This window comes from Sinocyclocheilus grahami, unplaced genomic scaffold (assembly GCF_001515645.1).
Source record: "Sinocyclocheilus grahami isolate Dianchi unplaced genomic scaffold, SAMN03320097.WGS_v1.1 scaffold679.1, whole genome shotgun sequence".
NCBI classification, from domain to species: Eukaryota; Metazoa; Chordata; class Actinopteri; order Cypriniformes; family Cyprinidae; genus Sinocyclocheilus; species Sinocyclocheilus grahami.
The window spans coordinates 315,523-326,244 of record NW_015505858.1 but is presented as its reverse complement, the minus strand read 5'-3'; the positions used below and the strand labels follow the sequence as shown (position 1 = coordinate 326,244).

The 10,722-nt window shown below is 36.9% G+C and overlaps 1 protein-coding gene and 1 long non-coding RNA gene across 2 annotated transcripts in view; both read left to right on the top strand.

The window, feature by feature from the left end:
- LOC107559241 (relaxin-3-like) overlaps positions 1-1,328 on the top strand; it is a 15,487-nt gene extending 14,159 nt beyond the window's left edge. Inside the window, exon 2 of the mRNA XM_016242988.1 lies at positions 1,039-1,328. Within this exon, the coding sequence (XP_016098474.1) occupies positions 1,039-1,328 (290 nt within the window). The remainder of the gene's footprint in view (positions 1-1,038) is intronic.
- Positions 1,329-8,382: 7,054 nt separating this feature from the next.
- On the top strand, positions 8,383-10,652 carry LOC107559234 (uncharacterized). Its single transcript, XR_001605598.1, has 3 exons — positions 8,383-8,749; positions 8,935-9,038; positions 10,397-10,652. It is a non-coding gene; the product is annotated as an uncharacterized lncRNA (long non-coding RNA).
- Positions 10,653-10,722: the final 70 nt, after the last annotated feature.

Genomic DNA, 10,722 nt, shown 5'->3' with positions numbered 1-10,722 from the left:
TTTATTCGGTCACAGAGAGTACAGGGATAGGGTCCAGAGGATGGGATAGTGAATGAGTCGTTCGTGGAATAGTTCAAAGGATATGATGCGTGGGGGAATCCGAATCCTTTGGCTTTACAGGAGCAGGGATGCAGGCCGGAGGAGCCCACACCTCAGTGATCCGGGAACTAGGAGGAACAGGAGACACTTGGAGACGAGGAGACACTAGGAGGAACACAGGAGGTAAGTAATGCAGGAAGTATTCACATGGAAGTAGTAGCAAAGTCATTGAGTCCTCTACGTGTATACGAGACCGGCCAATGAGGGTGTCTGAGGTGTGTGCTTTTATGCAGGCTGGTTGATGAGGTGCTCGATTAGTGACAGGTGCAGGTGCTCAGAACTCAGGTGAGAGGGATCGTTGTGATTGGGTGGTGGCGGAGCCTGGCCGATCTGTTACGTCATCAAAGAATCCTGAAAATATTAATTTTACCAGTTGTGGTGTTTTCAACATTGACAATAATAAGAAATGTTTCTTAGCAGCAAATCAGCATACTAGTTTTCTGAAAGGTCACGTGACTGGAGTAATTCAGAAAATTCTGCTTTGCATAACAAGCATTTTAAAAGCCATTACAATAGAACAGTTATTCTAAACTGTAATCACAATTGTTTTCACAATATTATTGTGTTTACTGTATTTTGAATGAATAAATGCAGCCTTGGTGAGCATAAAAAGACTTCAAAACACACACACACACAAATCTTATCAACTCCAGTGGTGTATGATCGAAAAATGTTCAAAACTAGTCAAAACTCTCATATCTTTAAGATTATTCAAAGTGTATTGTAATGTACTCTTTAGGAGTTGTACATAAAACAATATTGGAGTACGTTCCACAAGAAAATAAGTCTTTCAATTTCAAAATTCCATGTTTAATTCAATGTGTAACTTGCTATTTCTTTAATGAATTGTTAAAACTGACAACTTTTGAGTGAAAAGAGTTTCTTCACCAGAAATCATAGTGATGTATGTATAGTTTTACAACATCTCTTATTTCACAGATGAAATACTGGACTTCTTCAGCTCGTATGACAGTAATGCTCCAGACAGCGCAGTGCTGTACGGTGCTGCACCATCCTCCCAGCATGCCCCTGACTCAAATCTTCCGTCACTGGCACAAGGCGAACAGGAAGGTGGCGTGTTCAGCAGGCCAGTGCGCTCTCTCATTTCACAGGAGGTGCTTGAAGCGTTGCGTACCGTGGACAGAAAAGGACGTGATTTAGTGGTGGGGCTGTCCAACGCTTGCTGCAAGTGGGGCTGCAGCAAAGGAGAAATCAGCTCCCTTTGCTGAGAGACTAACCTTCTCTATAGCATGAGTGAATAAAAAAAAGTGTGTGTGTGTGTGTGCTTCTCCATCCTGTCTTGTGTTTAATTGTTCTATCTCATATTGTGCTTGAGACTTCTAATTGGTTTGCATTGAACTCCCATATCAGCTCCCTTTGCTGAGAGACTAACCTTCTCTATAGCATGAGTGAATAAAAAAAAGTGTGTGTGTGTGTGCTTCTCCATCCTGTCTTGTGTTTAATTGTTCTATCTCATATTGTGCTTGAGACTTCTAATTGGTTTGCATTGAACTCCCATGCATTTTGCAGTTAATTTAACTAAAGATTTTATAATGTTTGATGTTGTAAAGTAATAAGTTACATTTTGCAATCAATTCTGTCGGTTCGCTTTTTAATCTTTATCTAGAGTATATTTCGTTCTTGAATAAAGATGATTATTTGCATTAATCACTAATGAATCAGTTCGTGCTCATTTGCATATTTAACCATAACAATTTATGAAAACGTTTAATAAAATAGCTTCATATGTAGTTTGCATATGACCTGAAATGACCCCTACAAGAACTGGACATTCATGTCTTCTACTTAACAGAAATTAGGTCTTTATAGCCTTCTACAGTGTAAAAAATATCATATATCTTTAAACGCTGCAGAACAGGACATCACGTGTAAGAACTGGACATTGGTTTTCTCTACTTATTAGAAATGGGGTCTTTATAGTCCTCTAAAGTGAAATAATGTTTCATATCTCGAAAACGCTGCAGTAAAAAGTTTTTATATGAGGTACGTATATACTATGGCATGTCCCCTATATTAAGAACTGACCATTGGTTTTCTCTACTTATTAGAAATGGGGACTTTATAGTCCTCTAAAGTGAAATAATGTTCCATATCTCAAAAACATTGTAGTAAAATTGGTTCATATGAGGTGAGCATATCATATGGGCCATCCCATATAAGAACTGACCATTGGTTTTCTCTACTTATTAGAAATGGGGTCTTTATAGCCCTCTAAATTGAAACAATGTCCCATATCTCAAAAACGCTGCAATAAAAAGTTTTTATATGAGGTACGTATATACTATGGCATGTCTCCTATAAGAACTGACCATTGTTTTTTTTTTACTTATGAGAAATGGGGTCTTTACAGCCAGGGGCGCATTAATGCACGGGCTTCAAGGGGCTGAAGCCCAGGGGCCTACACTGGAAAGGGGGCCCACTGGCTGCAGGGAAATTATATTTTTTGAATAATTATTTATATGGGAGTTTGCAGTAATGACAACAGCATTCTGTAAACAAAGTCACACACTCATTTTCAGCAGCGCCCTGGTTGTAGTAGCCTATATAGAGAATATCTCAGTTTAGGTTCCCCCCACACAGTTTGTATGGTTAGTGTGTTCCACGTGTTCTATCGATATACTGTAAGCGGAATGTACAATGCATTCGCTCGTAAATAACCGCAGCACCAGAGTATCTTTATGTCAATACGCAGATTAACAGAAACACAACACTGCTATGTGAAAGGAACTGGACCGGACAACGTTCTGTAACGTCAATAAGTGAGAGTTTAGTAACTTGCTTGGATGTAATCTGTGTGTCATCTGTGTTCCATAAATAGTGCTGCTTCAAAGTCTCAATTTTAAATCTGGGTATGGAAAAATAGGAATTGTCCTATTGCTTAAATGTGATCATTAAACTTTATACGGCTGTGATTTAACTTGCCATACATGCCATGTTGCTTTGATCTACTGATGATGAATAATTAATATTTTGTGTGATTTATGAATGAATGATGCATTTATATAGCGCTTTATTGTTTATTTTTGTACACCCAAAGCACTTTACAATTATGTGGGGAGGGTCTCTCCTCAAACCACCAGTGTATGTTGGATTTATGGTGTTTAAATCATACCTATATACTCACATTTCAGCCAGGAAAGTTTTGATGGCATTTTCCTTTCATATTACCTCCGAATAATGCCCGTAATAACGTAGTGTTTACTTAATTTAACAGCTATATAATTCTGCTGTTCCACAAGCGCCACCTTGTGGCAAAGAGTGAATTTGCAAATTCGCTTACATTCACATTTTATGCAGAACAGTGTTGTGAATGGCATATTAACAATATTAACTGTTAATATTAACAATATTAATAATGGCATATTAACAATATTAATATCAACTGGCATATTAACAAGGCAAAAAACTAAATTTGACAAATAATTGTTAGGAGGCTCAAAAAGGTTTTCTGTGGTTGGGGGGGCCTACTGTAATGCTGTAGCCCAGGGGCCTTTGGTTATCTTAAGGTGCCCCAGTTTACAGCCCTCTAAAGTGTAATAATATCCCATATCTCTAAAACGTTGCAGTAAAATTGTTTCATATGAGGTGTGTATATAATATGGGACGTCCCCTTAAAGAACTTGCCATTTTTTACATTTTTCTACTTATTAGAAATTAGGTAGGCTATTTATATATGAGGCATGTACATAGTATGGGACGTCCCATAAAAGAAATGACATTTTGTAATACTCTGGAATAAAATAAAGGCATATTTTCACATCACCTATTTATTTATTTATTTATTATTTGTTTGTTTTGGTTTGTTCGTTTTTTTATGGGAATACTTTATTTATTATTGGCGTTCACTTTCTGAGCAGAGGTTAAACCACATTATACAAAAAGGCATGCAAGAGTAACTGTCACTGTACTGTAGTAGGACAAATAAAAACGCAATTCAGGTATATACATAATTTTGTCAATTTGTCCTGCTGTAAACTCATATCCACAAAACAATGATTTGAAAGATAAACCTACAGAAAGGAAAAAAACTGAAAACCATTACTCAAATAACCTGTCAAAGACACAAATACAACGCATAAAGCAGAAGTAAAAAAAAAAAAATGGAAACATGACATCTTGTTATATTATCTCTCTATTCTGAGCTTCTACATGAAAGCGATCTGAAAGGGTTAGTTACTTGAAAGATCAAAGACCATTTTTAATATAACTCCGACTGGATTCGTCTGAAAGAAGAAAGTCATATACACCTAGGATGACTTGAGGGTGAGTAATTTATGGGCTAATTTTCATTTTTGGGTGAATTAACCCTTGAAAGTGCATTCTTTCTGTGTTGCTCCTGAAATTTCCGTAATCATACTAATACACGCGCACACTCATTTCAATCGCGGCTGGCTAGACCGTGTTTTTCTGAACTGCGGCTGACTTGACCAGTCTGATAATCCATTTTGTATGGTGTGAGTTCAGGTGGCCTGAACCCACAGAAACTAAGGGCTTGATCACTTGTCTACTTGCATGACGTATTTCCTGTAGTTGTATTTGTTCATGTGAGTGTGAAGACCATAGATATATATATAGGCCTATATACATGTCTATGGCGAAGACCACATGTGTGCATAGTGCTTTATTTTGATTTCACTGCTTTGCAGTTTAAAATAATCCTCTAAATGTCTGTTCAGTAGCCTAGTCTCTATAACAGATGACACAATTTAGTAATTATGGTGCTTCTAAAAGCACTTAGGCTACTTTCTATTGCATGCACTCGCTCTCAAGGGGCCGACCGCACTTGTGGGTATTTGGACAAGCCCTGGCAGTGTTGCCAGATTGGATGGACGATTTCCAGCCCCAAAGCTCACAAAAACCCGCCCAAAACTGTCTAAATAATGTGATGAAATATGTAAATCAAGGTTGATAAGGGCCATTTTAACTCCTTAAAACAAAATAATATAAATATAACGTTAGATAAATTTCCCAGTAACGGATCAAACCGGGGCAAATAGCATACATTAAAGAGAATTAAGCTACCGAACATGAAGAAAATATGCAAGCAGATACTGTCAAAATGGCAATCAAGAAATTAACCGATACCCTCGAAACAACATGCATCATTTTCAATGTCAGCTGTCAGAATATTCCAATTTAAATGCAAAAAGTGCCCAATATAGGCTAAGTGATAGGAAAAAGCAACTTAATTAACAGTTATTTCACACTCGTTCATGCACACACCATGACAGTCAAAACTGTGTCATTCATTGATAAATACTGAATTATAATCCGACAATAAAAAAATAAAATAAAAAAAACAATAATGCGCTTACCTTCGTGTCGCTCTATAATTTTACACCGAACTAGAGGACGCCTCTTGTTAAGTTCATATTGTATAATATAATACATAACTTTGCACAGTCAAAACTAATCAAGTTTAGCAGTTTTCAATGATTTATCAATCTAGACCGTTTAAAACAGGGGTGCCCAAACTCGGTCCTGGAGGGCCGGTGTCCTGAAGAGTTTAGCTCCAACCCCAATTAAACACACCTGAACCAGCTAATCAAGCTCTTACTAGGCATACTAGAAACTTGAAGGCAGGTGTGTTGAGGCAAGTTGGAGCTCACCTCTGCAGGACAGGTTTGGGCACCCCTGGTTTAAAAGATACAAGACAGGATCGTACACCGACATATTTAGTTTCGGTTTTGATTAATTAATTCAAATGTGCTCTGATTTCGGATTTGCAGTGATAAAGCCTTCGTGTCATCTCACGCCACAATAATTCACGTTTTGAGAGTTGAGTCACTCTCCCACTCTTTAACTTATACTTAGGCATTGTGATTACTTGAATATGCAGTCATACTACATTCAAAATCAGAAACGTTATAACTTATAATTTAACCAATCTGGCAACACTGGCCTTGGATAGCAGTTGAACCCTGAGTTCCATTCGGAAGGGCTCATCCCAATGCCCTAATCCCTTCAAAGGGTTTGCCCTCCAGAGTGAGAGCTTCGAAGGGTTAAAGGGTGTAGGGGACCAAACAACTGTTTCTTGAAGTGCCCTTCTGCGTGCCCACACGGAGGCGCCGTATGGCAAGCCGTGTTAGCATTTAAATATGGCAAGCCTTTTTAGCATTTAAAAGTTTGTTTTGACTATCCATAAATATAATTTAAGATAGGAACAATTGTATTTTGACGAGTCATAATTATAATTCGACTAGTCACAATGACAATTAGAGATATCTGCAATTATAATTGCACTAGTAAGAAATCGGATTAGAGATATCTCTAAATACTTTGACTAGTCAAAACTCCATTTAAGATATCTGTAATGACGTCATGGATATCTTCAATAGGGCGTCACACATACGCAAAGGTAATTAGAGATATCTCTAATTCAGTTTCGACTAGTCACAATTATATTTTAAGATATCTGAATTGTACCTGCTCCTAGTCGAATGTGCTGTTGTGTGACGTGAGACTAAATTTACTCAGCTCCTCCCAGAGCCCTTCCCCGACTAATGTTTAGTGCTAACTGCTAACAACAGTGGTCTGCTTTTCTTGTCATGGAGAGAAAAGCTACTGGATGAAGTGCTTCAGGGATTTTTAAATAATATCTGGATGCAGCCTTATGTGGTAAAAGGTCTCCAGCGTGCATGTATGTATAGCGCTGTGATTTTAATTGAATCATGTTGCAAAACGGACCAAATGCAGTGTAATGTTCAATAAAGGCAGAAAACCGCAAACTGCTCGTCAGAATTGATTTATTATACATTTAGACATAATGAAGAACAATGGAATTATACAACAAAAACATGAAAAATAGTAGAAATAAATGCATGACGGACAAGAACAATGCTTCATAATCAGATGCAGTCAAAAAAGGTGATGGCTGATTTAAAAAAGATTACAATTGAATAAAGCTTGTTTCCGCTATGGCAGGGGTGGCGAACTCCGGCCCTGCAGAGCTCAGCTCCAACCCTAATTCCCAACAAGCATAGAACGTTGCCTCAACGTAGCCAACCTTTTAGCAACGTTGTTTCAACATGGCTAAAAGGTTGTTGGTTCTACGTTGCGTCGTTGAGGTTGTTACTGCGTTGTCACAATGTTGCCATTCAATCACGGTTCAGGGCCATTGCTGAAGGTTGTGCTTAGGCTGTCTGGACACCCACTGGACGACATGTACTCCTCACTGTTCCAATGCGCATTTTAAATTTGAACAGACCGTTGGGCCGTTATTTGTTTTCAAGCCAGGATACGTGAGTATTGCTTATGATTTCTCTTTTAGATAAATAAGATATGTAAATATCCAGACAAAACCTACAATTTTCGTGTCCAATGTGAGATTTATTTGTTCTGTTAATAAACTGAATGGACAGAATAGCTGATAAACCGCAGATATGGTACAATTACTGGAAATGGCAATCTGGCAATTTTACAGCAGTTACCGTGTTTAATGTGTGAAAGCAGCATTTGTCTTATCAAACTTAAAATAAATGTACTTGCATATGCAAATATAAGTTAAATGTTTATAAGAGATAATCACAATAATGTCTCTTTTGTAGCACCAAGAATGCAAGAATGGAGTCAGGAACATAATTCAAGTGTGGATCAACACCAACATGGTATGTTACTTTTTATCTTTGATACAAAATTTGATCATGATAGAGCACTAGTGGCTTAAAGTCCATTTTGAAAGCCTCAACATTTATAAAGTGCTATTGTGAGGCCTAATGAATAAATTATTTTTTTTTGCATACAAATTTGAACTTTTTTGCCTAGAATCAGCCTGGACAGCCAGCGACAACGGAAGCTGGACAGATACCCAAAGACAAAATTGTAAGTAATGTTAAATTGGGTACTCCATCCAAAAAATGTATTTTCACATTATTTACTCAACCTCCTGCCATCCCAGATGTACAAATCCAATCTGAAATGGGGACGTTTTGTAAAATGCAATAAAATTTAAAATCAAGTCTGTGAAAATTAAAATCCTTTGTTTTTACTAAATGCATTTAAGTTGGTCAGTGAAAGCAGTGTAAGTCTTTTCTTTGTACTTTTGTAAATTAAATAAAAGACAAAGAGAATTAACAAACCACAGATTCTCAATTTCATGGCATTTTAAAACACATCCCAACCTTTTCTGATTTGGGGTTGCATATATGACTTTATTTTTCCCTTCTGTGGAACACAAACTGAGATTTTTAGAAAAATAATCGACCTCTGTGAGTCTATATAAAGCAAATAAATAGGACGCCAAAGTTGATTTGTTTCGGCGGCTACTGCAGACAAGAGAGGAAGACACAGGGCCAGAGAACCCTGTCCCATCTATTGGTCAGTTACCTGACTTGCTCTCCTTTGAGGATAAGCTGAGGGTGGACGAAGAGCTCCAAAGAAAAACGGTTTAGAATTTGACATTCTTATTTGCAGCTGAACTGTTCTGTGTGTATGCATAGGATTTGACAATTCCATTTAAATTAAATTCAGGTTAAATACCTTTCGACAATTGGAGGACCAAACTATGGAGAGACAGTGCGGCGAGTCATGAGAAAAATCCCTTCCTCAGAAGTTTGGTCACAGTTTAGCCTCAAAGGAAGGAAGGGGAAGAGGAGACTTGAAGAACTCTCTGTTTATCGAGTTCTAATAAGTATTAAAAAATCAACAGTATTTGCATTTATTTGATTGAATATTCTATTGTATTTTCAATTATCTTTGATTTGCATTATAGTGACAGAATTCTACATGATTGACAATACAAATGGGATGAATATCTGTTTGTTCAAATGTAAAGTATACTCATTCATCTCTAAAAACTTTACTTAAACCATTTAGGGGCAATAATGAAATCACAACCTGGGTCTACTAGCATGGATGCTGAAAGCCAGATTGCAGAGACCCTTAAACATGCACCAGGTCTGGTTAGGAGAAAGGCTAATGTGAGCATTTTGACAATGTATCATATTACTGACAATATGTATGTATAATATATTACTTTTTTTCTTGCCGGTTGTATATAATATTCCTTTTTTCTTCCCCAGCCAACATTTTCACTGGCCCTGCCACAAAAATAAAATAGCTGTTTTTATTGTTGTTTTGATCCTTATCTTGTATTCTCATAAATAAATTTATGGCAAAAATTTAGATTAGTTAAATATAAGGGAATCAAATGAACACATTACAAACAATAGCACAATAAATAAATAAATAGAACAGTTTGTAGGTGATCAGGTACAGAAATTGAATAAACAAATGTAATATTGCATATTCCTCACTGTATAAATTAAATATAGATGAATCATTGGTAATGCTACAAAAGTTAATCAGTCAAGAGCATTGAGTGTTTTTTTGTTTGTTTTAGTATTAACATTAAGTACACTGACAGTAGTGAGGTCACTTTAGATGTGCATGCGTCCAATACATTGATACATATACGATTTTTCTCAACTTTTTACTTTCAATTATGATATAACTGACTGTTTACGAGGATATGCTCCAAGACAGGTATTTTATTATTATTGTCCAGCCCTGGTTAAGTACTTTTTTTTTCTTCGCTCAAAGTCTCAAGGCTACAGTTAAGTGCAAATCAATGTTTTTAATACACACTAAATTAATCCAAACTAAAAACCCAAGTGTGAGATTTTTAATATTGCTTTAAATTTCTGTACAGCTGATATTGACATGACACTAAATTTGACATTTAATTTTACAGCGATCAGTTGCCCCACATTTACAAGATGGTTCATTGGACCTCTTCTCATAATTTTAAATAAGTATTCAGAGACTCAGCTTTATGGGTAGTACAAGCAGCCTAGCATATCTGTACATATGACTGGAGCTCAAACCTGGCTCATGTCACCCTACACTTTTCTCACTATCTTTTTCTTTCATATCTGTACTATCGTCTTATTATAGGGACCTAAAATCAAATAAAAATAACTTGTACAAAATGTACTTAAGATTTGATGTTTAAAATAACTATTTAACTGTTTAAAATAAAAGTATCAAAAGACTGAAAAGAAAAAAGAATACACTAATGTGATGTTTCTGTCAAGAGTCAGGTTTGATCTTTGTCTCTCTTTTCTAACTTTTGCTCTTTTTTTCTATTGGCTGCGCTCAGCTGATTGTTTCTTCTTTCCTTTCATTTTTCTGCTATAGTGTGCTTTGTTTCGTTGAGAGATTATTTTGTACTGTCTGCTCATACATGTGTCCTGTCCTGTCGTATCAAGATCCTACTTGTGTCCTCCTATATTAATGGCTTGCTATTTGATTTTGCTCCGTCTTGTTCTCTGCCCAGTTTTACCTGCCTGCTGCACATCATTCTCTGTCCCCGGATTGTCTGCCTGGTTTTGACTTGTGCCTGCCGACTGGTTTCTGCGCTTGCCTTTTCCTCTGGATTTGTTTATCTTTATTGGACTGTTGATGTCTGCCGAGTCCGACCTTCCCGTCTGCGCTCCCCTGTCCGCCGTGTTCTCCAGTCCCGAGTCCGCCTCATCAGCCGGTGACCTGCTGACTGTCTCAGCTGCTTTTCTTTTGTTCAGCAAACGTTCTCAAATGCCTTTTTTTTATAGCTTTTTTATTTGTAGTCCATTATATTTGAGCTAAATATAATTCATATAACGT